The sequence below is a fragment of the Sapajus apella genome, unplaced genomic scaffold, assembly GCF_009761245.1.
Source record: "Sapajus apella isolate SASKATOON/1434 unplaced genomic scaffold, GSC_monkey_1.0 scaffold142, whole genome shotgun sequence".
NCBI lineage: Eukaryota > Metazoa > Chordata > Mammalia > Primates > Cebidae > Sapajus > Sapajus apella.
This window is the reverse complement of record NW_022437082.1, coordinates 3,111,010-3,137,403: the sequence shown is the minus strand read 5'-3', so window position 1 is coordinate 3,137,403 and position 26,394 is coordinate 3,111,010. Positions and strand designations below refer to the sequence as shown.

Genomic DNA, 26,394 nt, shown 5'->3' with positions numbered 1-26,394 from the left:
AGATGAGTTTTCATTTGGCTTCTGTCATATTTCCTGAACTTTACTAAAGTTACACTGCTTTGAGACCCCTTTCTAAGGACTGCTAAAATTCGATCTCTTTAATGCTCTACGTGAGCTTGACTCTCATGATTTGGATCCCATCAGGATCTAGTACATGTCAGAATGCCCAAACCCTTTGTTGGAACAGGACTTGTTAACTAAGTTAATTGCCATGGTTACCTTTGCTCTGGGAAAAAAAAAAAAAAAGTGGATATTGAGGTGCCACCAGAACAAGCATGTGCACTTCAAGATGCCATTTTGACCACATCAGTATTATTGAGAACACCTTAAAGCAGATAAATCCAGACACTTGGGCTTGTATGTACATTCAGAATTTCATCCCATTTACCTTCTTGTTCACAAAACAATTCTAATTAAAAAATTGTAACATAATTTAGATATCTAAATTCTGGCTACAATTCCCTGGATCCTAGGGGACACTGTGGTCAGGCAGAATTTCAATATTAAAACCATATTTTTCTTTTTCATGGGCTCAAAGCTAAAAATGGCCCAAATCTGCAGAATGCACCATAATGGGCTACAAGGAGAAATAGAATTTGTAGTTCCCATTTTAGGTGACAAGACCTTAAGTGAAAAACCCTCATGCCTCAGCTGGGCTTTAGGCAGATTTTGAAGCAAGCAAATCGAAATCAAAATGTGATTTCTCAAAGTCTCCCTTCCTTTAGTTGTTTATGGAGTATTCCTTACTAAATGCACTCTGATGAAGCAGAGTCCAGTAAATGCCGAAGGCCAGATGTCCTGCCAAAGCAGAACGCAGTGTTTGAGGAAAATATACCTTGGGGCTATTGCCCACAAATTTGCCACCTACCAAAAAGTATCTTTCCAGCCAAGTGTCTCATTTCTAATGCTGCAAAAGTAAAAGCACCACAGGCCAGTGATGCCTGGGCGTCAGTCAAATGCACAGATCCGTCCCTGAATCAAATAACTCAGGCAGCTACTGGACAGGGTCCAAGGGTGTCTATAGCCAGGGGCTGATGTGCCATTGGCAAGATGCCCACTCAGGGCTTTCGTCCTTTTGCATTGTAGCCAAATGTTATTGAACTGAACTGGAGTTCTCTTGCCCATCACAGTAAGATCAGATATCCACACAGGTTTGCAGTGATAGAAGGGAAGACGTTTATTTGCAGGGCACTAAGCAAGGAGGATGAGGCAGCTAATGCTCGAATCTATACCTCCCTGACGGTTTGCAGGTAAGGGCTTGTAAAGGCAGGTATAAATTTCAGGAAAGCAGAAGTTACAGGCCAATCTATAAATCATTACACAGAGGTTACACATTGGTTTTGGCCTAAAAGGGTGGGATATCTTGAAGTGAGGGCATACAGGCCGTAAGTAGATTCAAATAGTTTTTGATTTGCAGTTGGTTAAGCAAGAGAAGCTTTGCTTAAAATTTTGGAGTCAGCAGAAAAGAATATCAGTTCTGACAAACGGGTGTGATTTCCTTCCGGCTCCTCATGAAGAAACTGGGAACAAAGAGTGATGGTCAGAGTTCAGTCCTCAATTCCCCCTTTTCTGGGGTCTGTACACCAGCAGGTCCGTTTGGTGGGGATCCAAGTTTCTGAAAAACAACTCAGAGACATATGTTAACATATTATCTTTAGTTTCTGTAGGGAAAGAAAGCATCCTGTGATTCTAGCTTCCTCAGCTATTGAGCTATTATCTTATTGCTTATCAAGTTGCTTATTTACTTCTCAGGGCTAGCTGGGGGCCTGGCATTTCTCCTGAAAGAACTCAAGTTTTTCCTTTATTTACATGCTTAAGGGGGCCTGCAAGCCCCTAAGACAGGGTCCCTGCTCCATCTCACTTTCCTCATTGAGTATTCTTGGCAGTTTTGTTGAAAATTAGTTGTCTACATAAGCCACTATATGATCCAGCAATTCCACTACTGGGTATATATTCTAAGTGGCATCTGGACTCTCGTGTTCATTTCAGCATTATTCACAATAGCTAAGATAACAACCTAAGTGCTCATTGACAGATTAATGGAAAAAGAAAATGTGGTATATATATATATGTATGTATGTATATGACCAAGCGGCTTTAAAAAAGAAGGAAAAACTGCCCTTGGCAATAACATGAATGAACCTTGAGCATACTATGCTAAGTGAAATCAGCCAGACACAGGAAGACACTGCATGCTCTTGTATGTGAAATCTTTCTTTTGTTTGTTTTTTCAGACAGGGTCTCCTTCTGTTGCCCAGGCTGGAGTGCAGTCACAGCTCACTACAGCCTCGACTCCTGAGCTCAAGTGACGCTCCTATCTCAGCCTCAGGAGTAGCTGGGACCACAGGCATGTGCCAACGCACCCAGCTAGTTAAAAAAAAATTTTTTTTTGTAGAGACAGGGATCTCCTTATGTTGCCCAGGCTGGTCTTGAACTCCCAGGCTCAAGGGATCCTCTTGTATCAGCCACCCAAAGTGCTGGGATTGTAGATGTGAACCACCACAGCCAGCCATATGTGAAGTATTTAAAAAATGAAAGTCAGGCCAGGCATGGTGGCTGACACCTGCAATCCCAGCACTTTGGGAGGCCAAGGCAGGCAGATCACAAGGTCAGGAGTTCGAGACTAGCCTGGCCAATATAGTGAAACCTTGTCTCTACTAAAAATACAACAAATTAGCCGGGTGTGGTGGTGTGTGTGCCTGTAATCCCAGCTACTCAGTAGGCTGAGCCAGGAGAATCATGTGAACCCAGGAGGCAGAGGTTGCAGTGAGCCAAGATCACGCCATTGCACTCCAGCCTGGCCGACAGTAGGAGACTCCGTCTCAAAAAAAAAAAAAAAATGTCAAACTTATAGTAACAGAAAGTAGAATGGCAGTGATCAAGGGCTAAGGGCTAGGATATGAAAAAAAGGGGAGATATTAGTCAAAGAGTACACACTTTCAGCTATAAGATGAGTAAGTATAGTACGTGTTGGAAACCTAATGTACAGCATGGTGACTCTAGTTAATACTGTATTGTGTACCTGAAGTTTGGTAAGAAGGCAGAGCTCAAGTGTCTCATCACACATACAAAAAAAGGAAGTATGAGAGGTGGTGAGTATGCTAGCTCATTGTGGTAATCATTTCACAATGCATACATATATTCAAACATCATATTGTATGCCCTAAATATATACAATCTATATTTGTCAATCTTACCTCAATAAAGTTTGAGAGGAAAAAAATCACAGGACTTAATAACAGATACATTATTTGAAAGGATTCTTGCAACTGGGGGAGGGGATGTTTCAATCGGTAGAATAGTCCAACTGTCAGTTCCACAAGCAACTCAAGGCTTAGGCGAAAAGGGGCTTTCTTTCAAAGGGAGGAGCAAACAAGCCTAGAAAGAACTTGGTGTGAGGATGTGGAATGACCAGATGTTAGAGAATGTTTTACCTGGGACCAGCCTATCAGAAGGGCCTGTTAAGATTATCTGTTGGCTCAGACAAATTTCGGGGGTCTAGAGAAAGAAGAGAAGCTACCCAAACTTTGGCTAACAAGCATCTTTTTTTTTTTTTTTTTGAGACAGTTTCGCTCTGTCGCCAGGCTGGAGTGCAGTGACGTGATCTCGACTTACTGCAATCTCCGCCTCCCAGGTTCAAGCGATTCTTCTGCCTCAGCCTCCTGAGTAGCTGAGAGTACAGGTGCACACCACCACGCCCAGCTAATTTTTGTATTTTTAGTAGAGACAGGGTTTCACCATGTTGGCCAGGATGGTCTCAGTCTCTTGACCTCATGATCTGCCTGCCTCAGCCTCCCAGTAAGAGGGGAGACCCCCTTGCCTCCTTCAATTTCACCTCCTCCCTCCTCCCTTCCAAATGGGAAGGAGAGTGAAGAAGAAAAAAATGAAATAAAATACCAAAGAGCTGGGAAAATGACTCCCTTTTTGGTTCCCAGCGTCTTTGCTATCTGTTAACCTTGAAAGAGCTGCACATGAATGCTATCTCTGCCGTCTGGAGCCCGGCACTGGTTCACACCCCCACGTCTCCACAGACCAGGCTCCCTCCTGGAAACGCCTCTGCCAACAAACAGCTTGTTGCTTTTGTCTTGTCTCTGTAAGCCCCCTCCCCTACTGGTCCTTGCTCAGGCTGCATATGAATCAGCAAATCAATGAAGCCAAAAGATTGTCAGGTCAGACGTCCAACAAATGGACAATGACATAGTTCTGCCTCAGTTTCCCCTTTAGTGTTGTAAGCCTATAAAAGGGGAGAGAAGCTGAAGCTTGGAGAGCTCGGTGAATGAGTCTATAGACCCTCGCAGCTGCCCACTGAATAAAAAGCCACTTCCTTCCTCAGCTTGGTGTTCAATAGGCTTGTTACCCGAAGCTCCTCTTTCACCAAAGTGCTGGGATTACAGGCATGAGCCACCACGCCCGGCCACAAGCATCTTGCACCTATTCATCAGTGAGAATAAGCAGTTCAGCTCATCATTTATTAAGTAAAGAATGGGAATGTGGAGGGTCTCGTGTTGATATTGTCATGCATAAGCAAGGGTGACATCTCTTAAGTCTTATGTAAGTCATATGGAAAGGATTCTTTGCAGGAAGCTGTTTTCTGGAACACAAAGGGCTGAGGGGTTTCTTAACCTTCACTGTTTTCCAGGATCACAGGGCTTAGGAAAAATTCAACATCGTCACTATCCCTCAATAAATTATTATTTTTTTTGAGATGGAGTCTCACTCTGTTGCCCAGGCTGGAGTGCAGTGGTGCGATCTTGGCTTGCTGCAACTTCTGCTGCCCTGGTTCAAGTGATTCTCCTGCCTCATACTCCCGAGTAGTTGGGACTACAGGCACATGCCACCATATCTGGCTAATTTATGTATTTTTAGTAGAGACGGGTTTCAACATCTTGGCCAGACTGGTCCTGAACTCCTGACCTCATGATCCAGCCCCTCAGCCTCCCAAAATGCTGGGAGTACAGATGTGAGCCACCGCGCCCAGCCCCTCAATAACTTTTTTAAAGGAAAGTGCTATGGTTTAAATGTGTCCCCCAGAGCTCACGTGTTGGAAAGTTAATCCCCAATGCAACTGTTGAGAAGTGGAACCCTTATGAGGTGATGAGGTGAGGAGGACTCTGCCAGTGTGAGTGGATGAATGCTCTTGTTATTGTGGGAGTGGGTTCCTGATTTAAAAAAGAGTTTAGGCCCCTTTCCTCTCTTTCACTTGCTCACTGTCACACACGCTGTCTTGTTCTGCCATGGGATGATGCTGCAAGGGGCTGGCGATGCAGCCCCTTGATCCTGGACTCTTCAGCCTTCAGAGGCATGAGCTACAATAAATTTCTGTGCATTATATGTTATCTGGTCTCAGGTGTTTGATTATAGAAGCACAAAACAGACTGAGATAGAAAAAAAGGAGAGGAATGTAGTCTTCCAGTGACTAGTAGAATGAGCTGCAGTACACGTCTGGCCAGGGGAGCACTCAGTATCCCAGAGGTGACTGTGAGGCAGAACCTCTTCCAAGGCTTCAGCTTCTGTGATGTTGTGATACCAGGTAGCTAGGAAGTGGCTTCCAGCACTATTTTCTCCTTGTCACATGAAGGAGATTGATTTAATGGGCTCTCAATTGTCTAATTTTGTCAAGTAGGGAGTATGGAAGTCTGTGTTTTCCTGTCTCAGACATCAGGAACATCTGCAGTTAAAGGGGAAGAAGACGATATCCCTTTTTTTTTTTTGAGACGGAGTTTCACTCATGTTACACAGGCTGGAGTGCAATGGCGCGATCTCGGCTCACCGCAACCTCCGCCTCCTGGGTTCAGGCAATTCTCCTGCCTCAGCCTCCCAAGTAGCTGGGATTACAGGCACGTGCCACCATGCTCAGCTAATTTTTTGTATTTTTAGTAGAGATGGGGTTTCACCATGTTGACCAGGATGCTCTCGATCTCTTGACCTCGTGATCCACCCGCCTCGGCTTCCCAAAGTGCTGGGATTACAGGCTTGAGCCACCGAGCCCGGCCTTTTTTTTTTTTTTTTTTTAAGGCAGGATCTCTCCCTGTCATCCGGGCTGGAGTGCAGTGGTGCAATCTGGGTTCACTGCAACCTCTGCCTCCCAGTTCCAAGCAGTTCTCCTGCCTCAGCCTCCTGAGTAGGTGGGATTACAGACCCACCTCACCACACCCAGCTAATTTTTGGATTTTTAGTAAAGACAGGATTTCGCCATGTTGGCCAAGCTGATCTCAAGTGATCTGCCCACCTCAGCCTCACAAAGTGCTGGGATTAGAGGCCTGAGCCACCGCACCTGGCTGAAGAAGGTGGTATCTGCAAATATCTTACTCAGTGACCTTCAATGTAAAATGTTTTCTGCTTTTAACACATTTATTAAAACATTACCCAAGAAAGCTGTTCTTTTTTTAATCACAAATAAAGAAAAACAAATATATTCTGTCAGCAAATTTCCATAACTTCTGGCCCTGAAGTGTAATCACAGGCTTCAGACTCTTGCTACACACAGCGTGGGCAGGGATAGGCAGCACGTAACCTCCCTTTCAGCCACAGACATCCTCACTGAGAACCTGCATGTTTTAAAGATTACCAGGGGATTTGTGTGCATCTTGAAGTAGGCTACCTGTACCGAACCCACACCCTTTTTTGAAACAGCACTTTCAGGCCCCTGTAGGCCCCAGGATCTTCCCTCTGGACCTTCCCCTCTGAATTTTCCATCTATGGAAGAAAACTACTTTGGGAAAAAAGGGAAGCAGTTTGGGTACTGGGTGCATAATGTTTGCTCATGAAATCAGGAGAATAATGGGAGAATGGAATATTTTCAGTCATCTGGCTGTCAGTAAGCAGAAAAAAAAAAAAAAACAACAACTAATGTCCTTGGGAAATGCAGGCCGTAGCTATATTTTTTGCCCTCCTCCCCCAGAACACAGTCCAATAAAAAGTACAGCTACTCGGGAGGCTGAGGCAGGAGAATCGCTTGAACCTGGGAGGCGGAGGTTGCAGTGAGCTGAGATCATACCCCAGAACACAGTCCAATAAAAAGTACAGAGGTGCTATGACTTTCAGGTAGTACGTAGGCTCACACCGCCTATTCATTATGCGTGGCCTATATGTTGCACCCAGTGATTTGCACCCGGCCCTTCACCCACAGCTTGGGACACCACAGCTCCCTTCCAATGGAAAAGAACCAGAGCGGCTGCTGGGCCACATAAACTACGGGCTTGGGAGCCAGTCTGCAATGGAAGTGGCACCCAGCCGTTTGTATTCTCTGTTCTCAAAGGTGCGGGCTGGCACAGGGTGGCACGGGTGGTGGAGGGGCAGTGAGGAACCCTCACGTGGGAAGTAGGAGGGTTTGTGTCACCAGTGCGCAACTATGAGCGGGCTGTGTGGAGTTCCGCTGGGGGGGGCGGTTATCAGTCGACAGCCTGTTTCCCCCACAGCTTTAAACGGGGTCTGTGAGTTTCAGGTAGTACACACACTCATGTGGCCTATTCGCTACACATGGCGTATATGTTGTACCCGGTGATTTGCACCTGGCCCTTCACCCACGGCTTGGGACGCCAGAGCTACCTTCCCGTGGGAAAGAACTACAATGGCTGCCGGGCCACGTGGCAAGTGGCGAGCTTGGCTGCCACTGTCATCCAACGAATAAAGTACAGGCTTGGGAGCTAGTCTGCAATGGAAGTGGCTCCCAGCTGTTTGTATTCTCTGCTCTCAAAGGTGCAGGCTGGTACAGGCTGGTATGGGTGGGAGGGGTGAGGAGCTGCCTGGCGCGGGAAATAGGACGGTTTATGACGCCAGTGCGCAGCCGTGAGTGGGCCGTGTGCAGTTCTGCTGGGCGGGGGGTCTTCACCCGACAACCTCTTCCCGCCACAGCCTGGTGGCGCAGTCAGTACAGAGGCGGCAGCCGCTATAGACGTGTGGTGGTCGTGCTGCGCGATAACTCCAGCTTAGAGGCCTCTCTGACAGGTACGGAGCTGGGCCTGGTCATACACAGCAACCCAGATTATGGGGGATACCCGCAATAACCCTTGCTATTTTCCACAGGGCCTAGAGGCTGGTGGCAGAACTTCTGGGAGACCTTAGGCTGGGCAAGGCGGCTCAGGCCTGCAACCCCAGCACTTTTGGGGGCCAAGGCGGGTGGACTACCTGAGGTCAGGAGTTGTAGCCTAGACAACATGGTGAAACCCCGTCTCTACTAAAAATACCCAAATTACCCGAGCGTGGTGGCGGGAGCCTTTAATCCCAGCTACTTGGGAGGCTGAGGCAGGAGAATCGCTTGAACCCGGGAGGCGGAGGTTGCAGTGAGCTGAGATCATACCTGCTGCACTCCAGCCTGGGTGGCAAAACCAGACTCCGTCTCAAAAAGAAACAAATAAAAAAAAGCTTCCGGGAGGCCTGTTCCACCCTCGACCCTGTGCGGAGACACTGCAGTCAGGACCGTGCCTCCTGACCCTTGCCCTTGCAGGAAAGCGGCTTCGGACCTTCCCTCCTATATCCTGCCGGCTTCCACTGGTGTTGATAGTGGGTTTATATAGATAACAGGGTGCAGATGGAGGGGAACAGGGGAATGGAGGTAGGGGGTTTGGGGAGAGGGGTTAGACTTGCGTGGGGTAACGACTTGGGCTTGGTGACGGGGCAGGGCTTCAGGTAGGAGTTCGACTGGGGGTGGGGGCAGGGTTGAGGCACGAGCTAGACTTGCGTGGGGAAAGGGGTTGAATTTGGTGGGGGCTGGGCTTGGGGTAGAGGTGCATCTTGGGTGTAGGTGGAGCTTGGCAGCAGGGGTGGGAGTTATGGTGAGGTGGCGCTTAGTAAGGCATGCAACATGGCTGCAGGGGCGGGGCTTGGGACCGAGTGGAATTTGCAGTGAGGGTGGGGCAGCAACCTTACCCTAGAATCCCTTCTGCCCTAGCAGCAGCCCCCACCAGCCCCCACCCTCCACCTCCCTCACCATTCCTCCCCACACTCCCTTTCCCCACCCCTCCCCCTTCCCCCCTCCTCCTCCCTCTGCCTGTTGAACAGTTTCTTTTATCTCTGCACCAGAGTACTATTGGACACCTCTGCAGAATCACAATTGGCATGGCCTGAGCAGAGACATGTGCGTGGGACACAATCACAGCAAAATACCTCTACTTTGCTTTGCACAGATCCAGTGAATCAGGACCCGTCACGCCTAAGTCTGTAGCTGCCTAACAGGACAGAGCTGAAGAGCCCAGCAAGTGTGAAGTGGCTGTTATTGCAGCCTCCACGCCGCCAGCAAAGCCCGCCCAGCAAGGTGAGCATCTGTGAGGTGGGCTCTGGTGGGAGGGGCTCTGGAACCCTGGCAAAGAGTAAGGAGACACGACTGCCTGCAGGGTTCACAGACTCTGCAGGATAGGGCCATCACTAGGGCAAGAGTTGTTGGTTTCCTGCAGTCTGACAGTGGGCACTTTATATGGGTCCCTTTTCTGCCCGATTTCAGCTTCCACGAAATTGAAACCATGAGCTCCTGTCCTTTGAGCACTCATTCCTCATGCCTACCTCCCCTTTCCTCTCCCACCCTCCTTGTTGCTAGGATGCTTTATTGGTTGGAGACCAATGACATCACCTGTTGCTTCTCAAGGCCCTTAGCCTTACCACATGACACTCCCCTGCAATAGCAACCCATGGTCCATGGTATGCTCTGTATCCATGGCAACACTGCAGCTTCTCACACAATCTCCACACCCACCACTCTCATTTCATTGCGCAGAGCTCCGGCCATCTTTCTCCTCTGTCGGGCATTTCCTGAGAAAGAGGGCCACTCCACCTCTCCCGCCGCCAGCCTTCACTTTGACTCCAGCAAGGAGGGTGCCAGGTGACCTGAACCCACATATCCCTGAGTGGGCAGTGGGGCACTCTCCTGCCTTCTTTTGCCTGGAGGGCTTGTCATTGTCCCCAGGTGTCAGGCCCTGCCTCCTGACATTGACCTTTTCACTACAGGCACCTGCAGTAGACACGGCTGAGTCCTCTGGACATTGAGGAAGAACCCACAGCAAGAGGAGGTCAGCAGGGAGTGTGGCGAGGTGGGGGGATCTTTGCCTGGGGAGACCCTCCACACTCTATCCGCCACACAATGACGGGGAGCCTTGGGAAGCAGGGAGTCCATCCCTGCTGGGGGGTGGGGGCAGAGGGAGGGGCACTTGGGGGTATACGTTGGGGTGGGCATTAACACTGCTCTCATCCCATTTCCTTTGCAGGCTGTGGAAACCTGGGACACTTCTGCCTTCCTACGTGGCAGTGGCTCAGAATTCTTTGAGTGCTGTCAAACTGACCTGATTGCTGCTCTATTATTAGATCGGTCCATAGAAAGTGGGAGCAATGGCGGCGACACTGCTAGAGGATTGGTGCAAGGGGATGGACATGGACCCCAGAAAGGCCCTGCTGGTCGTGGGTATCCCCGTGGACTGCAGTGAGGCGGAAATTATGGACACCGTGAAGGCAGGCTTGCAGCCCCTGTGCGCGTACAGGGTGGTGGGGAGAATGTTCAGGAGGGAAGACAATGCTAAGGCAGTCTTCATTGAATTGGCTGACACTGTCGATTATGCTACTCTGCCCAGTGAGATATCGGGAAGGGGGGGCTCCTGGGAGGTGGTGGTAAAGCCCCGTAACCCAGATGACGAGTTTCTCAGTAGACTGAACTACTTCCTGAAAGATGAGGGCCGAAGAATGATAGATGTGGCCAGAGCCCTGGGATGTGGCGGCTTACCTGCCGAGAGCCTGGAGGCAGAGGTCATGCCCCGAGTTAGACCCCCACCTTTGGAGCCTCTGAAAGAAAGTATGTGGTACCGGAAACTGAAAGTGTTTTCGGGAACTGCTTTCCCTAGCCCAGGCGAAGAGACCTTTGAGGTCTGGCTAGAGCAGGTCACTGAGATCATGCCCATATGGCAAGTGTCTGAAATGGAGAAGAGGCGGCGTTTGCTGGAGAGCTTACGCGGGCCTGCTCTGTCAATCATGCGGGTGCTCCGGGCCAACAATGACTCCATAACTGTGGAGCAGTGCCTTGACGCCCTAAAGCAGATCTTTGGGGATAAAGAGGACATTAGAACCTCCCAGTTTAGGTTTCTGCAGACCTTTCCGAAGGCTGGAGAGAAAATCTCGGCTTTCCTGCTGCGCTTAGAGCCCCTGCTGCAGAAAGCCGTGCAGCACAGCCCCGTGTCAGCGCGCAGCACAGACACGATTCGCCTGAAACATATCTTAGCTCGGGTCTCCCTGACTGCTGCCCTCCGGGGCAAGCTGGAGCTCCTGGATCAGCGAGGGTGTCCTCCCACTTTTCTGGAGTTAATGAAGCTCGTTCGAGATGAGGAGGAGTGGGAGACCACTACGGCAGTGATGAAGGATAAGCAGAAGCCTTCAGGGAGAGGCCGGGGGAGACAGGCAAGAGCAGAAGTCAGTGCGTCTGCCCCTCAGGTCACTGTGCAGCCGGGGTCTTTTACGGACAGCAGCACCCAGACCATACAGGGAGGCTTACCTCCGTTAGTGAAGCGCAGGCGGCTGTCATGCAGTGAAAGCCCTGGGGAAGAAGACTGCGGCCAGGCCATGTGTCCCAAGGAGGAAAACCAGACTCCAGACAGGGAGGGGCCACAGGCTGAAGGAGCGGAGTCGGGAAACTAGGCAGGGGCTGGGGCCATGAGCCATCCCAAGCCCTGGGAAGCATAGGCTCACAAGATCCAGGCACTCCTTCCCCTGGCACGCAGCAGGGACATTTTAACAAGGGGAAAGGACAGCTTACACAAATAGGGAACTTGATTGGGGCAGAGGGACAGGGAAGCCAGGTTGAGACCAAGTCCCCTTACTTTCTACCAATTGGAAGGGACTTTACCAACCAAGACCAAATAGCATGTGGTTCAGTGGGGGCCAGGCCCATGGCCCCTAAGAGGTATAGGAGACACAAGCGGGGAGCCGCTACACTTAGCACATGGGGTGCCTGGGCTTTAGATGGGGGCCCCAACATAGCAGAGGCTGAAGAAGGTATGTCTGAGGGCTCTGGCCTGTTCATCTGGCCACCCCCAAATACCCAGCCTGTGGACTTCGATCCCCAGGCCATGTGGGACCTTGAGGAGCCTGCCTGGGGCCTGCCCCTGCCGGGAGCCAGGGCTGGTGAGGAAGAGCTGTGGGGCAGAGAGGTAAAGCCCCGCAGGGGAGGCCGCAGGGTTCAGCCCGTCTACAGGATCATCTACACTGCACTAGGGGAGCCCCAGGAAGGCAGCACCCATGAGCCCCTGCGTCAGTGAGGAGGAGAAAGAGGAGGACAATCAGAAAGAGGTGGAGGAGGATAAGGAGGAACAGGATGAGGAGAAGGGAGGACTTGGGGTTTTGTAGTTTTTGGCTTGCATCATCACTGGACCCAGTTTCTGCTCACTGCTGTTCTGTGTCATGAACTCCACCTCTTCTTTGCTGGCATAGATCTCAGCCAGGTACTGCTAGTTCTCTTGGGGGTGTGTGTGTTCTTATCTGAGCAGCTCCTTTCCAGCGTACCCCAGCGCAGTTCCAGGAGACAGTGGGAAGGAGGCATGGCAGATGCTCACCTTGTAACTGTGACCTCGACTGCCGGAGGATGAAGTGGACCTGGGACGGAGCAGGGCTGCCTGAGGCTCCCAGGGAAACTTTGTGCTTTGGCGTTCCACCCCTGTTGTTATTTGTGACTCAGTTTCCTCAACTTGGAGTGGTGTTCCCTGCTGTGTTTTCCAGCATCCTGTGACTGTCCTGTGCAAACCGTAGGGCAGGGCCCCGCCCAGGTGGGTGGGCTCAGGAGGGGGTGACCTGAAGCGAGTAGACCTAGCCAGAGTCTACCACCCTTGGAAGGAGGGATGTGCCAGGGGGCGCACATTGAGGAAGGTGGCCTGAGACTTGGGACCTGTGGCAACTGTTTGCAGTTTCTCTCTGTGTTAAGATTCCCTTCTCTTCTGCGGTTTCCTTACATGTTTCTGTTCAATAAATTTCCATCAGTGTTCAGCAGTATCTTGCCTCTGCTGTGTGAAACTGGGGTAGGGGTGGTATGCTGGGGACGGGGCCACAGTGGCGGGGGCTGACATTGCGGTGAGTGTGGGGCAGGGTCCATGAGGGCCTGTGGGGTTCCTTGGGCTGCATGGAGCCTGGCGACAGGATGCTGGTGGTCACGAGCAGTGACTGGATGGGTACTGAAGGCACTCCAGGTGCCCTCAGGAATGGGTTGGACATTGAAGGCTGGACAATGGGCAGCAGGTTGGTCCCCAAGCCCTGATCCCTGGCATTCTATAGGGCTGTGGCTCAAGGCTTCTGGAAAGGTCAGAGATGCCATGTGTGTTACCCTAGGCCGGCAACCAAAGAGAAGAACCCCAGAAGGGCCTGCAAAGAGCTGTGTGCAGGACTCGGGGGTGGGGGAGGGCCTGTTGTGTGCCCATCCTTTCAGTTCAGGCGGCAGGTGGCCAGCCTTGGCCTAACCACTGAGGGATGTTTGGGGACAGGGTGTGTGTGACAGCCAAGGGACAGAGTGTGGGCCAGGCAGGGATCCCACAGTGCTCATGTCTCGGGTAGGAGTAGGGGAAGGGCAGGGAGAGCTGCACTTCATCCTGGGTCCTGTCCGGCTCCTTTCCCAGTGTGTTGGGAGCAGCTCCACTCCTGTGTCCAGGAATTGGGCAGTGGGCCATGAGCAGGAGGCCCAGATGGCCCTGGAGAGTGGCCCCTTTCTGTCCCACATCCCCAAAGCCTTCTGAGCCCTGGATGCTGCCTGAGAAGGGCTCCCCTAGGGTGGAGGGTGCTGCTAATCTGGACACCCCTCCTTCAGCACTGTGGCCAGAGGGGCAATTCTTGGTGGGGGCCTGATGATCCTGAAACCCGCCCCCCTGAGCCCTCCTGGGACTGGCTCTTCCTCCAACGGGCCAGTGAGATCGCCACAAATTGAGGGCAGTGCTGGGTCAGCCATTTAACTAACCCCGAGTCTGTGGGGGAGGGGAGTGGGACAGGTGATAGGCCCCTCTCTGCGCATGTGCGAGGAGGGGACGGGATCATGGACTCGAAGGTGGCAAGGGTCTCCCAGGAATCGCTCAGTCTGGGCCCACACGCTTCCTCCGGCTCTTCTGGAGCAGAGCCTTGGACCATCCCCAAGGCTCAGATGACAGCCAGGATCCCCCGAAGCAGCCTCGGAGCCAGTGCTGGGCGTGGGTGTAGGCGACCTGTCTGCTTGAGCACAGCTGCAGTCAGCAGAGCTGCAGGGCGGCAGAGGCCCTGGGAGACCCTGGGCGTACACGGACGAGTGCGCGCCTGGGACCCGTAGTTTTGCAGGGCTGTGGGTGAGGGGCAGGGGGCGGCAGGTCCCTGGGGCCGGGCCTGCACCCTCCTCGGCCTGAAGGCACTTGACCAGTGTCTCAGGGACCCTCGGAGTGTGTCCCATGGGGTACCCTGCGGGCATGCCTGGGGCCCCCACTGTGCTCTGCTCTCCCTGCGTTCCTCAGGCTGAGCACGTCCCCAGCCTGTCTGTCCCGTGTGTCTCCGCAGGGCCAAGCCAACCGCTCACTTTCCAAGGGCCCCTGCAGATCTGGGGGGCAGGAGGAGAGGAAAGAGGATAGAGACTGGCTGACCTTGCCAGGGCCTGTCGGGGCTCCTTGGTTTTCCCTGTTCAGAATGGACCTGTGTGTGCCGTGATTCCCCAGTAGGCGTGAGTGTCTGAGCGGGTGTGTTTGGGCGTGTACATGTGTGTGTGTGAGCACGTGCACACGTTTCTGAGAATGTGTGTGCGTGAATGTAAGTGACAGCATGTGACTGCATCACTGAACCTGCGTGAGTGGGAGTGTGTGTGGGAATGAGTGTGTGCCACTGAATGTGAGCAGAATGTCACTGAATGTGTGTCGAGAGCATGAATGTGTCACTGAATATGTGTCAGTGTATGTGTGTGAGTTTGCGAGTCATTGTGAGTGTGCTGACTGCAAATGTGGGTGGGTCAATGAGCATGTATTGTCAATGTGTGTGAGCATGTGTGTCACTGAATGTGAACAAGTCACTCAATGTGTGTGCACGTCTCCAGAACGTGAGCGTGTCTGAGTGTGTGTGTGTGTCACTGAGCGTGCGAGCACACATGCTGGACAGTTGGGTTGTGAACCCTGGAAGGGGTCTAGCCAGGGAGTCTGGAAGGAGGTACCGGGAGGAACCAGTTGCTTCCCCACCAGCCCAGAGCAAGGAGATTGTGTTGGACCTGAAGGGCGGGCCCCACACCGGGGCCTCCCCCACGCTTCATCCCCACAGGCCCTTGGCGCGTTCCAGCTTGCATGGCTCCCACCAAGCAATGTGTTTCACCGCACTGTCCTCACCAAGTGCCCCTGGTGGGGGGGAGGGTGGCCTGGGGACAGAAAGGTCCACCAAGGTGCCTTCCTGGGCGCCCAGGGACTGACCAAGCCCCTCCAATAAGCAGCAGCCTCCTGGGCTCGCAGAGAGCTTGAGCAGTGGATGAGTGAGCCGGATCAGAGCCCAATCATGGCGGGTGAAGCTGAGCAGAGAGGACTCAGACAGGTCCCGTCCTTGGGAACAGACAAGACTGAGAGGGGTCCCATCCTCAGGCCTGTCCCCTGAGCTGAGGGGACGGAGAGAGTTCCTGTTCTCATGTTTGCTGAGTAACACGTGCACGTGGAGAGGCGTCCCTTTATGAATCGCCCCTGAGGAGAGAGTACTGAGTGAGATCACGACCTAAGATCTGTCCCTTGAGCAGAGAGGACTAAGAAGTCTCCTGCTCCCTGGTTGCCTTGGAGAAGAGAGGGCTGACAGATGCCATGGCCTTAGCTGTTTCCCTTAGCAGTGGGGACTGAGTTAGGTCCTCACGTGTGTTTCCTGAACACAGTGGATGGAGAGAAGTCCCATCCTCTGGCCTTTCCCCTGAGCAGAAAGAACGAACAGGGGTCCCATCCTCAGGTCTGGCCCTGAGCAGAGAGGGCTGACAGGGGCGCCGTCCTCAGGCCTGTGCCCTGGCCTTCTATGGATGGCACCCCCAGGTCCGTGGAGGGCCAGCATGTGTTGTATTCATTTTAGGCTCATCTGAGTAGTAATTGCCTGCCGACTCACTGCCTTGGAAGGGAAGTCTGTGTGCCATCGCAGTTGGTTGGGAATGACAAGGCCAACCTAGGGGCATGGCCGGGACCCCCTGCTGCTTCTCCCAAAGGCTCCAGCCCTCTTCTGTGGCCTTTCTGGACTCCTGGCCTCCACCTGTTCCTGGCCTGGGATGACCTGCTCTCGGTGAGCCTCGTTGACGGGTTCCTTTTCCTGACGATGAAGATGGCACAGAGCAGTCGCTTTCCCGGCCCCTCCCATGGCAGGGTGCCGGGAGGAAGGCCACGCCCCGGGCAGTCTGGCTCTAGACGGGCTCTGGGAATGGGCCTTCTGGCTGCCAGACACAGGAGCAGGGCCTGGCACAGAAGACCGAGACCCCTGGGGGCCGCTTTTTTTCCCAGCCCTCTATCTGTGGCAGGTCAGGTATCAGTAATCAGCCTCCGTAACAACTGTTTCAGCACTGACCCAGTGGTGAAGTTAAATAGTAAAAGCTGAAAGAGCCAGCGCCCTTATACAAAGGCTGGAATGTAACGAAAGCCCACCGAGAGTTTTTCCCAGGCCTTTCCTGGGCCATGAGGCATGCGAGACAATGAAAGAATTCTTAACAGGACCCGTTTAGGATCAAATACGTTTTATTGAGGGTCTGAAGAAACTCACCAGGTCTCCAGAAACAAGTTTTATTGGGGATTAAAGGAACTCCGCAAACCTCCATGACTTAGCAGGAGACAAGATACGGGTAATCACTCCAGCGCCTGGACCCATTTAGATCAAATAAATTGACTGAGGCTCCAGAGGGAGGTCCTCAGGACTCAGATCTTAGTTATAGATTAAAAGAAGTTAACTGGCCGGGTGCGGTGGCTCACACCTGTAATCCCAGCACTTTGGGAGGCTGAGGTGGGGGGGATCACGAGGTCCAGGGTTTGAGACCATCCTGGTCAACATGGTGTAACCCCGTCTCTACTAAAATACAGAAAAACAGCTGGGTGTGGTGGTGCGCACCTGCAATCCCAGCTACTCGGAGGCTGAGGTAGGAGAATCGCTTGAACACGGGAGGCGGACACTGCAGTGAGCCGAGACCGTGCCACCACACTCCAGCCTGGGCAACGGAGCGAGACTCCGTCTCAGAAAAACCAAAAGTTAATCAGTTACGTCTTTTTAGATGAATGCACACTAACAGGTAGACATACAGCTTAGAAGGGATATAAGCTCTGCAAAACTTTGCAATTTTGAGTTGGTCTGGCGATATTTTCCAGGCCTTCTCTCTGTAACCAGTTACAGAAATAAAAACTCGCTTCCTCCCCAGTTCATCTGCATTTCATTATTGAGCCACAAGAAAAAGCAGCCTGACCCTCAGTTTGGTCGGGGAACAAGTCCTCTCCCCCTGAGCAAGATAATCTGGAAAGAGCAGAATGTGAGCTTTTCTCTCCCCCTTTCTCTTTGCCTGTCCAAACAGGGCCACCACCCAGGCCCCGACTCCTTCAACCACAGTAGGTTGTGCAAAGGCCAAAGCCAGGCACCTGCCAGCTGCTTCCCTGGGCCTGCAGGGCAGACCCTGTTCCCCTGCTGCTGCGGTCCCCTGAGCCATGGGCCCCAGGGACTCGGCTGGCTCTGGGCCTGGACTTACACTCTGCCCTCTGAGTTGTTCCCCACCCAAAGACCCTGGCATTTGTGGGGGAGCCTCTCTGAAGGCTACCATCTTCCTCCAGATGCTATCCCCTCCTCAGGGAGCCTAGAGTGGGGTCTGCCCCCCAGGCCTGCAGTCTGCACAAAGCAGTCAGTCCCCTGAGCAGTTTGGCCTCCAGCACCTCTGGCTGCCCTGCTCCTGGCCCCAGGTGCCTGCTGACAATGTTGAACTGTACTCAATCCCTGTGATCCTTGAAAACAGCAATGGTAACAAAACTCCCCCCCATCCTTTAGTGTTCCTGAAAATGATTACTGGCAAAAAAAAAAAAAAAAAAAAACACTGTTATGGGTGGGCTGAATTTTATTTAACCCGAAATCCAAAATCCATATGTTGAAGTCCTAACTCCAGTATCTCAGAATGTGGCCTCATTCAGAGATAGAATCTTGAAAGAAGTAATTAAGGTTAAATGAAGGCATGATGGTGGACCCCATTCCAATATGACTGGTGTCACTATAAGAAATTTGGACACATAGACAAACAAACAAGGAAGATAATCTGAAGTGAAACAGGAAGAAGATGACCATCTACAAGCAAAAAAGAGAGCCCTGGAACAGATTCTTCCCTCACAGCCCTCAGAAAGAACCAAGCCTGCCGACACCTTGGTCTTGGACTCCTGGCATCCAAAACTGTGAGAGAATAAATTTCTGTTTTTCTCTCTTTGTGATAGGTGCTGTGGCTCCCAATGAGGCTTGTAGTATTTTGTTATGACAGGTTTAGGAAACTAACAAAATACACCTTCCCCATAAGACTTACTTAGGACTCATTGCTCTCCTCGTTTACCTATGGCAAGGACAGACACAAACCCTCCAAATTCCCATTTGCATTAATCAGAGTTCTCCAGAAAGGCAAAACCAGTAGGAGATGATAGATTTATTATTTTGGGAACTGGCACACATGATTATGGAGGCCAACAAATTCCATGATATGCCATCTGCAAGCTGAAGAATTGGGAAAGATGGTGATGTAATTCAGTCCAAGTTCAAAGGCCTGAGATCCAGGGCTGAAGGAGTGGGGAGCGGGGCCTGTTGGTGTACGTCTTGGAGTCTGAAAACCTCAGATCCAGGAGCTCTGATATCGGAGGAGAGGAGAAGATAGATGTTTCAGCTCAAGAAGAGAGAAAAAGAGAGAGAGGGAGAGAGAGAGAAGGGGAGAGAGAGACAGAGAGAGAGAAAGAGAGAGAGAATTTGCTCTTCCTCCATCTTTTTGTTCTCTTTGGCTTCCTACAATGCTGAGGGTGATCTTGATTCATTCTACTGATACAAATGCTAATCTCTCCTGGAAACACCCTCACAGACACACCCAGAAATAATATCTGAGCATCCCTTAGCCCAGTCAAGCTGACACATACAATTAACTAGTGCATCCCTCTACCTCTCACCCTGTTCTGTTCCTTTCATGGCAAAGCTCCTCTGAAGACTTGTCTGTGCCTATCAACTACACTTTCTCAGTTCCCATGCTCTCCTTCATTCTCTGTAACACTGGTTTCACCCATTGTGCTACTGAAAGGACTCTTAATAAAGTGACCAAACAACCTAAATCTTGATGAACCCAAAGGTCAATTCTCTGTCCTCATCTTGCCTACACCAATATCTCAGTAGAATTTGTCCCCGGTGAGTTTTCTTCCTTCATGAAGCACGTTGTTTTCCCTGGTCTCCTGGGATATTACGTGCTTCAGGTGTCCTCCGATTTCACTGGCCATTCCTGGTAGAATTTTCTGGTTCCTCCTTCTCTTCTTCTCTCCCCTAGGACTCAGTGCCCTGGGTCCTCTTCTCTTTACTATCTACATTCACTTCCTTGGTAATCTCAGCCTGTCCATGCTTTAATTATCATTGACAGGCTGCTTTCAGCCCAGTTCCCTCTTAAGCTCTTATGTATCAAAGTGCCTAACCCACGTCTCTACTTAGGCAACAGAACATCTCAATCTCAACTTTCCCAACACAAAACTGGATCCCAAGCCGCACCATTCAATCAGTGCCAAACTGCTCATAAGCTCTCCCAAGATACTGGCATCACCATCTACTCAGTCGCTTTGATTCCAAACCCAGACTCAATTTGGCTTCTTCTGTTTCCCTCATAGATTTATATTCCATTATCAGCAAGTACTGCAGTTCTACTTCCCAACACATGTAAACTCCATCCACTCTATCTCTGCCACTGCCATCATTATCCAGGCCACCGCCATTGATACTTGCAGAGCAATAGCCTCTCTCTCTCCTCCTGCTCCTCTGTAGTCCATTCTCCAAATAGAACTCAGAGTGATTTTTCAAAATCAGGTATCAAATGACATCATTTCTTTGCTCAGAAGCCATAGATGGCTTCCCATATCACTTAGACTAAAACTCAAACTCCTAACCATGGCCTACAAACCCTACATGGTCTGGCCCCAACTCTGCTGTGTGTTTATCACACTCTAGCTCCACTGGCTAGTCCCTCAAACACATCTGGCTCTTAACCATCTCAGGGCCTCTGCCCTTACTGGCCCCTCTACCTCAAAAACTTGTGGGAATGGGAATGTTCTAGACCTGTGCTGTCCAATGGAATAGTCTCTAGCCACGTGTGGATACTAGGCACTTGAGATGGAGCTACTGTGACTAAGAAACTGGATTTTTAAAGTGTTTTTCAGTTGATTTCTATTTAAACACAAGTAGCCTAATGTGACATGTGGAGACCATACTTAGCATGTGGAAACCACAGCTCTAGCCTGTTCTTCATAATTTTCAGAACTTGTCTGAAATCATCTACTTTATGCATTCATTTAGTCAACATTTACTGAGCACCTACCATGTGCAGGGCACTATTATAAGCACTGGGAATATAGCAGTGGAATAAAAAGACAAAAATCTCTCATGGAAATTTCATTTAAGGAAATACAAACAATAAAATAAGTAGAAAACATATAGTATGTTAGATGGTGATAAGTGCTACAGAGAAAAAGCAAGGAAGCAGGTATACGAGTGGTAGGGTTGCACACAGAATTTTAAATTGGATGGCCGATGAAGGTATCAGGGAGAAGGTAGCATCTGAGCAGAGATGTGAAGGATGCAAGAGAGATGGGCTCATGGGCATCTGGGAGATGAGCATTCCGGGCAGAAGAGACAACCAGCACACAGCCCAAGGCCAGAGAATGCCTGGAATGTTGTGAGTAAGGAGGAAAGGTAATGGGGGCTGAATAAAGCAGAGCCTGCTTGGCCAGCCGCCTTGGGGACTCAGGCTTTTAGTCCAAGATGAGGTCAAAGGAAGGTATGGAGCAGAAGAGGGACATGATCTGATTGATGTTTCAAACTCTTCACTCTTGCAGCGGTGCTGGAGTATACTTCAGGATGGGAAGGAAGGAAAGATGTTTGCTTAGGTTACTGCAATCATCCACATGGGGGATTAAGTGGCAATGTGTTTATGGTAAGGTGGGGAGAGAGAGTTTGCCTCTGGATCTCTTTGGCAAGGAGAGTTAACAGGCTAGGCTGATAGGCTGGGACTGCAGCAGGAGAGCAGCAGGTGATGTGTAGGTTTTGGCCTATGCAAGCTGAAGAATCGGACTGCCATTTACGTGGCTGTGGATGGCAATGCATAAAGCATGGCTTCTGCATGAAATGACTATTAGATCCCCCAGGTGGAAATGAGCTGTACAAAGTTGAAACACAAGCCTGAAGTTCAAGAGGATGACATGGGATGAAGCAGCTGCTATTCCAGAAGGAGGCAGTGTGTATCTGTTGAAACCTGGACCCCAGTGATACAAGGGAGTGAGTGCAGATAGAAGAGTGAAGGGGTCCAAGAACAAAGTCCTGGAGTACTCCAAAGTTAAGAGAATGGGGTGATGAGAAAGAACCAGTAATGGAGATAGAGAAGGAGTGACCAGTGAGGTGGAAGGAAAGGCAGAATGGGCTGACAGGCCTAGCAGAGGGAATGGAACTGACATGCTTTGGCTCTGTGTCCCCATCCGAATCTCATCTCAAATTGTAATCCCCCACCTCAAGGGAGGGACCCATAGTCCCCATATGTTGAGGGAGGGAGGTGATTGGATAATGGGGGCAGGTCCCCCCATGTTATTCTCATAATAGTGAGTTCTCAGAGATCTGATGGTTTTATAATCCTCTAGCATTTCCCCTGCTTGCACTTCTCTCTCCTGTGGCCTTGTGAAGAAGGTGCCTGCTTCCCCAATGCCTTCTATCATGATTGTAAGTATCCTGAGGCCTCCCCAGCCACGTGGTACTGTGAGTCAATTAAACCTCTTTCTTTTATAAATTACCCAATCTCAGGTATTTCTTTACAGCAGTGTGAGAATGAACTAACACATGCCCACTGGACCAAATGTTGCTGCTCATTCAATGAGGCCCGAGAAGCACGCATGGGGTCTAGCAATGTGCAGGTCACTGGGGACCTTAGCAGTAGCATTTTTAGCACCATGGTACAGGTTAGAGCCTGAAATAAGTGGGCTCAAGAGTAAATGAGAATAAAGGCTTTCACGTTTATTTAGCACCTGCCTCCCATCATTGACCAGGACAGGGTCCCTGTCTGATTTGTCACTGGTGTGTCCCCAGTGCCTACCATAGTGTGTGGCCCACAGTGGGTACTCAGGAAATATTTAAATTATTAAATGAATGAATGAATGAATGAATGATTCTTCCTCATCCTTCAGGTTTCAGCTCAGAAGTCACTTCCCCCAGAATACCATCCTTAGCCCAGAAATCCAGGTGACACACTTCTGTGCTCCTTTAGCTATTACTACTGAAATAGGATTGTTGCTTTGTCTTTCTCCCCATGAGATGGTCACTCCATGAGTTCACAGATTGTCTTGCTCATTGATATATATTCCCAGTGTCCCACAGAAGGCTTGACACACTGTATAAGGAAAGTGAGTTTCCTTAAGGGGTGGAGCTGAGTGTAGGGGACTATTAAAGAGGGGCTGGAAGACAGCCTCCTTTTGTTTAGCAAACTCATACTAAAGCCAAATATCTTGTCTTTGTGAAAAGCTTCCCTGTTAGGGGTGGTGGTGTGTGTGTCTGCAGTCTCAGCAACTCAGGTGGCTGAGCCTGGATAACTGCTTGAGCCCAGGAGTTTGAGGCTGCAGTGAGCTATGATCATGCCATTGCTCTCCAGCCTGGGTGACAGAGTAAGAGTTTATCTCTAAAGATAAAAAATTAAAAAGCTTCCCTGGCTGGGTGTGGTGGCTCATGCCTGTAATCCCAGCACTTTGGGAGGCCAAAATGGGAAGATCACAAGGTCAGGAGATAGAGACCATTCTGGCCAACATGGTGAAACCTCACCTTTACTAAAATACAAAAAATTTGCTGGGTGTGGTGCTGAGTGCCTGTAGTCCCAGCTATTCAGTGGGGAGGCTGAGGCAGGGGAATCACTTGAACCTGGAAGGCGGGGATTGGAGTGAGCAGAGCTCGCACCAGTGCACTCCAGCCTGGCAACAGAGTGAGATCCTGTCTCAAAAAAAAAGCTTCCCTGAGTCTACTTTCCTTGGACCACATGTCTGGCACACGGGTAGGAGACAGATAACCAGTCAATTATTGTTGAATGATTAAGTGACCAATTGGTACATCAAGGTGCTGATCAAAAGAAGACATCAATGGGCAGAAGGCATTCGTGGGAGGAGATACTAAAGCAGGGGGATCTGCCAAGGGCACTACAGGCAGAGGACATAAGGAGGTGACTTAGCAGCAAAGCATTATGCATGCCATATTGTGCCAAGCTCACAACTGCACAGCTTGCACGATGCAGAGCACAGTGTATGGTGAACCTCAGAAGTGAAGGGCAATGTGCAGCAGGCTTTCAGAGAGAGCGAGAGGCAGTTCTCAAGCAGGTTTCATTATTCAGAGGCTGTGAAGGCAGAGGGCAGGGTGGAGAGTGTTCACAGGTAGTGACCCACCAAGGCAGCTATGCAGGGAGAATCCCATGAAAACACATTCACAGCAAAGCACAGGGCCATAAAACAAGCCTCCACCAATTTAAAAAAGTTAAAGTTTGTCATCTGAGGGCTCTAGAAGAAAAGAAAAAAGAGAAAAAAAAAAGAAAAGAGAAAAAGAAAAAAAAAGTTGAAGCTATGCAAAGTGTAATAACCTACCATAATGGAATGAAATTAGAAACTGATAACCAAAGGAAATTTTGGGAAACCACGTTAAGCAAGAAACTCCAAAATAACAAGTGAATCAAATAAGAAGTCACAAGGGGAATTAGAAAACCTTTGAGATGAATGGAAAGGAAAACACAACATGCAGCTAGAGCAGTGCTCAGAGAACAATTTCTAGCTGTAAATGCGTACGTTCAACAAGAAAGATCTTGGCCGGGCATGGTGGCTCACACCTGTAACCCTAGCACTTTGGAAAGTCAAGGTGGTAGGACTGATTGAGCCCAGGAGTTCTAGACCAGCCTGGGCAATATGGCCAAACCCTACCTCTACAAAAAAATCCAAAGAAAAAAATTAGGTGGTCATGGTGGCATGTGCCTATAATCCCAGCTACTCAGGAGGCTGAAGTGGCAGGATTGCCTTTGCCCAGGAGGTCAGGGCTGCAGTGAGCCATTATTGTGTCACTGCACTGCAGCCTGGGTAACAGAGATACACCCTGTCTCCCCAAAAAACAAAAAAGAAGAACAAAAGAAGGATCTCAAATCAATAAGCTAACTTTACACCTTAAAGGAACTAGAAAAAGAAGAGCAAGAAGAAAGGAAGAAATGATAAAGATTAAATAAGACATTAATGAAACAGAGATTAGAAAATTATAGGAAAAAAATCAATGAAATGATTAAAAAAAAGCCAATGTTGTTCTTTGAAAACAATAAAATCAACAGACCTTAAGTAAGACTAACTAAGCAAAGCACACTATGGAAAGGGCACTTACAGTCAGAAGGCTTTATTGGCTGAGCCCTAGATGATGAAATAATTCAGCAGCAGATATCAGAAAGCAGAAGGCATCTGCAGGTAGAAGGCACTGTGCAAGGAGCCAGGAGCAGAAGGCATTCTGAGGCAGAGGACAATGGGAAGAAGGCATTTGCAGGCAGGTTTGAGACCTTTGCAGGCAAAAGATACTGTGCAGAGAAGTTTCACCAGAAGAATATGTTCTGGGGAGTAAAATCCACAGGCTGAAGACATTCATAAGCAAGGAGCAGTCCCCAGAGAACATGGAGATGCATGGGGAGGGGGCCATCACAGATACATGAACTGTCGACCAGCACCTGCAGAGGTCTCTCCTGCAGACCCTGACTTAACAACAGATGAATAAATGCACTCTCACACCTGGTTCAGTGATTCAAGTGGGCTAGGGATGGTCGTTGGCTGCTTTCCAAGGGCAACAGCTGCCAACTGACCAAGACCTCCTGTTTATCTACATATTTACTCAGTAAAGATTTCATAACAGAGGTTCTAAGTTAACATGTTTGTGGATAATTAACATGGTTAAAAGAGTGGTTTTACGAATGATAAAATCGTTAGGTTCCGGACCCAGAGTAAACACTATTAACAGGTAATTCCCCTTTGATCTCCCCCTGAGGGGGCCATCCAGCACAAAGTTTACATGAGTAAACACAGTAGAGACAAAGAGATGTGAGGTAAACAGACTTAACCGGGCAAACCTCTTATCATCTCTCTTTCCTATGCTAATGTAATGGACCAGCCACCTTTGGCCTGCCCCAAAAAAACCTTTCGGCCTTCTAAAAGGTTTGAGACTAATCTATAACTTTCCTTAATATTTTGCTAATATTTTGCCAGCCACCCCGAGTGAATTCCAACAACAAACCCAGGACAGGAAGCAGGAGTCATGGTAACAGAGGAGGCCCAATACTAGCACTGACTTGCTGTTTCAAAATGACACTCCCCTATTTTTCCTTTAGGTCTTTGTGTCACACACTGTTACCAATTGAGAGTCCTACAAATATACCTAGTTAGGAGCTCCTGTGGCAGTCCTTGTCTTTTGAATCAGCAAAAGCTCTTCCTCCCCAGTGTAACAAGATGAAGTTCAAGGTTGGGGTGAAAAAATAGCTAGAAGAACACTAGTCCAATGGCCCCATGGTCCCTACTTAGTGGTGGAAGGAGTTCTCTGAGTATCATGTCTATCTTTGGACTTCCTGATCACCCTTTCCCGTCCCTGGGTTGAATCAAGACTTTGATGGCATGTAGATTATATTGATATGCATCTAGAGGAATGAGTTGGGGTGTGTATTGGGGTCACCTTTGAGGAGGGCCTTGGAGAGATGTGTATTAAGAATTACTGTCAAGGAAGAGGTGGAGGGACTGGGAGTGTTTAAATGTGAGAAGAGTTGACCAAGACAGAATCTGAGAAGTATTTTCATCTATTATAGGGGCTGGCATCTAGCAGAGGGATTAAAGGCCACCAGTGGCTGACAAACAGAAATGGACTTTAACTCAACTGAAGAAGGCATCATCTAAACCCAAGGCTGTCCACAGACAGCAGGGGCTTGGAAGGAACTGAGCTCCTAGCCACTGGAGGTGTGCACTAATAGCTAGGTGGCTGTCTGTCTGCAGTGGTAATGATGAGGAGAATGGACCCCCCCACAATACGGGATTCCTCATTAAGATTTGATGAGTCTAGAATTCCACACTTCCTGTGCATGCATAGTGTGTTGATCTTGCTATTAAGTACTTGTTTACTTTTGTACAGAGAAATGGCTGCAGGAAATAGGAATAAAGAAATCACACAGCTGAATACACCAAGTTATTACACTTAAAAAGGAAACCTTGA

At 49.8% G+C, this 26,394-nt stretch overlaps 1 protein-coding gene across 4 annotated transcripts; it reads left to right on the top strand.

The window, feature by feature from the left end:
- The first annotated feature begins 8,985 nt into the window (after positions 1 to 8,985).
- On the top strand, positions 8,986 to 12,951 carry PNMA5 (PNMA family member 5). Of its 4 annotated transcripts, XR_004264499.1 has the most exons (4): positions 9,678 to 9,839; positions 9,940 to 10,001; positions 10,197 to 12,122; positions 12,156 to 12,951. XR_004264499.1 is itself a non-coding variant. In XM_032264118.1 (3 exons), exon 3 carries the CDS (start codon positions 10,318 to 10,320, stop codon positions 11,608 to 11,610), a length of 1,293 nt encoding a protein of 430 aa, XP_032120009.1. In that variant the 5' UTR covers positions 8,986 to 9,253; positions 9,940 to 10,001; positions 10,197 to 10,317; the 3' UTR covers positions 11,611 to 12,951. The 4 variants fall into 4 exon arrangements, 3 of the variants coding, with proteins under 3 accessions (XP_032120009.1, XP_032120008.1, XP_032120007.1); XM_032264118.1 differs by lacking the exon at positions 9,678 to 9,839 and adding an exon at positions 8,986 to 9,253 and having other exon boundaries at positions 10,197 to 12,951; XM_032264117.1 differs by having other exon boundaries at positions 9,678 to 9,814; positions 10,197 to 12,951.
- The last annotated feature ends 13,443 nt before the right edge of the window (positions 12,952 to 26,394 follow it).

Bases quoted from the DNA above. Each gene is read 5' to 3' on its own strand.
- PNMA5 (XM_032264118.1), top strand. From the start codon at position 10,318: ATGGCGGCGACACTGCTAGAGGATTGGTGCAAGGGGATGGACATGGAC.